Source organism: Penaeus monodon, chromosome 15 (assembly GCF_015228065.2).
Source record: "Penaeus monodon isolate SGIC_2016 chromosome 15, NSTDA_Pmon_1, whole genome shotgun sequence".
Taxonomy (NCBI): Eukaryota; Metazoa; Arthropoda; class Malacostraca; order Decapoda; family Penaeidae; genus Penaeus; species Penaeus monodon.
Window position 1 is genome coordinate 8281464 of NC_051400.1, and position 295 is coordinate 8281758.

Genomic DNA, 295 nt, shown 5'->3' on the forward strand with positions numbered 1-295 from the left:
ACTTCACATTGGATGACTTTACTAAAACGGACCAATTACACCACCTAGAACAATGTGCAAAGTTTAAAGTCTAAAGAATGGTCGGGTGCGGATTCACGCCGAAGACACATCTACAAAGCAGAAACACTTCTAATAACTTTGAAGAAATCCAAAACTCACATTTTTGTAGTACCTAAGCGATCTCCGGAATGTCCAAAAGGACTTGCTTCTGTGACAGTTGATCGGGTTTTAAAGTTAGCACGAATTGAATCGAAACTGCAGGTGTTTCATCAAACACCTGTGGGATGTGAACGCA

The 295-nt window shown here is 40.7% G+C and overlaps 2 protein-coding genes across 2 annotated transcripts in view; one reads left to right on the plus strand and one right to left on the minus strand.

Moving 5' to 3' along the window:
• Nucleotides 1-295, minus strand: part of LOC119581728 (alpha-(1,6)-fucosyltransferase-like) — a gene marked incomplete at its 3' end in the record, with an annotated part of 49931 nt that overhangs the window by 30308 nt on the left and 19328 nt on the right.
• LOC119582203 (alpha-(1,6)-fucosyltransferase-like) overlaps nt 1-295 on the plus strand; it is a 10599-nt gene that overhangs the window by 1534 nt on the left and 8770 nt on the right. The window contains 1 exon segment of the mRNA XM_037930434.1: nt 49-279. Coding sequence (XP_037786362.1) covers nt 49-279 — 231 coding nt within the window.